We start from the raw sequence: 1,331 nt of genomic DNA on the forward strand, positions 1-1,331 counted from the left end.
TGTCTGGGATTACAGTGTTAAATGCTGAACTGAAGTCACTCCAGTCAACAGTGAACAGTCCAGTGTTCAGAGCTGCTATTCTGTCCTACACATTCTCCAGAAAAGCAAATGGTGCTGATTGATTTTACTGATTTTACAACATCCAGGAAAACCACCAGCGTTCCTCATCTTTCACCTGGGAACGCAAAATGAAACCAGCCCTGGCCGGTTTGTTACAGTGAGTGAGGACAAAACCCAAGTCTAGAGATCGTCTCAGCCAACGTGTTTGACTCTGCTGTGTACTACTGTGCTGTGAGGCCCACAGTGACAGGAAACACCAGGACTCTGTACAAAAACACAAGCTGCCACCCTGACAAGCTGCTGGAAGCCTTTTCTCCACTGCTGCAGTGACCTGTTCTCTCCACTAGAGGGCCACATCATCCAGTAGGCGCTGCACTACTTCTGCACTGGGCTCAGACATTCTGCCAAGAATAACTGCTGCTGTGAACAGAGCAGTTCTCACACTGACTGTTGGACATCAGCTGGTTTCTCCTGCTGCTTTAGACCTGCTGGTAGAGATGGAGCATTGGCTGTGGATCATTCTGGCTGTTCTTTGCTCTGGTAAGAGAGGAGGCACCACATGTTTCCTCTGATACGACTCCAGATGTTTGTGTGTTTGACTCTGTGGAGAGGTAACTCTTTACACCGACTGTCTCCTTTAATTAATCATCTTTATTGATTCATCTCTTCCTCTGCATGTTCTGTTCTTCCCCAGAGTGTAAAGGAGAAGACAAAGTGACCCAGCCAGTAGGAGACATCACTGCTGCTGTAGGAGACACAGTTACACTGAACTGTACTTTTGAGACCAGTTACACTCCCTACTTGTTTTGGTACAAACAAGAAGAAAATGACTTTCCCAAGTATATTTTGCGAAGTGATACTTTTGGATCAGACAATGCTCCAGAGTTTCAGAAGGACAGATTTAATGCTATAATGAACAAGCCATCAGTTCCTCTGACGATCCAGAAGCTTCAGCTGAATGACTCTGCTGTGTACTACTGTGCTCTGCAGCCCACAGTGACAGGAAACACCAGGACTCTGTACAAAAACCTCTGGAACAAACAATACAATGCTCCACATCGTCCACTAGAGGGAGTCACACACTGAACTTTAGGTGAATCACATAACAAATGCTCCAGCAACTAAGAATCAGACACCAACAACGTCATCTCTCTTCACTGCAGCTTGTTCTTGAAAGCTGAAACTGGTTCACAGAATCTGACTATTTGTCCCAAAAACACATAAAAAGACATAATTATCTCACTTTTCTCTCAGTGCGTTTACTATCAGTG

General features: G+C 45.2%; 1 protein-coding gene across 1 annotated transcript; it reads left to right on the forward strand.

Annotated features, from left to right (window-relative positions):
- The first annotated feature begins 251 nt into the window (after positions 1 to 251).
- Positions 252 to 1,280, forward strand: LOC109973985 (T-cell receptor alpha chain V region CTL-F3). The gene is made up of 2 exons (XM_074527688.1): positions 252 to 600; positions 755 to 1,280. Exons 1-2 carry the CDS (start codon positions 558 to 560, stop codon positions 1,144 to 1,146), a joined length of 435 nt encoding a protein of 144 aa, XP_074383789.1. The 5' UTR covers positions 252 to 557; the 3' UTR covers positions 1,147 to 1,280.
- Positions 1,281 to 1,331: the final 51 nt, after the last annotated feature.

This window comes from Monopterus albus, unplaced genomic scaffold (assembly GCF_001952655.1).
Source record: "Monopterus albus unplaced genomic scaffold, M_albus_1.0 scaffold316.1, whole genome shotgun sequence".
In the NCBI taxonomy this organism is placed as follows: Eukaryota; Metazoa; Chordata; class Actinopteri; order Synbranchiformes; family Synbranchidae; genus Monopterus; species Monopterus albus.

Bases quoted from the DNA above. Each gene is read 5' to 3' on its own strand.
- LOC109973985 (XM_074527688.1), top strand. From the start codon at position 558: ATGGAGCATTGGCTGTGGATCATTCTGGCTGTTCTTTGCTCTG. The intron at 601-754 runs GTAAGAGAGGAG...GTTCTTCCCCAG, and splicing joins TCTGGCTGTTCTTTGCTCTG to AGTGTAAAGGAGAAGACAAA.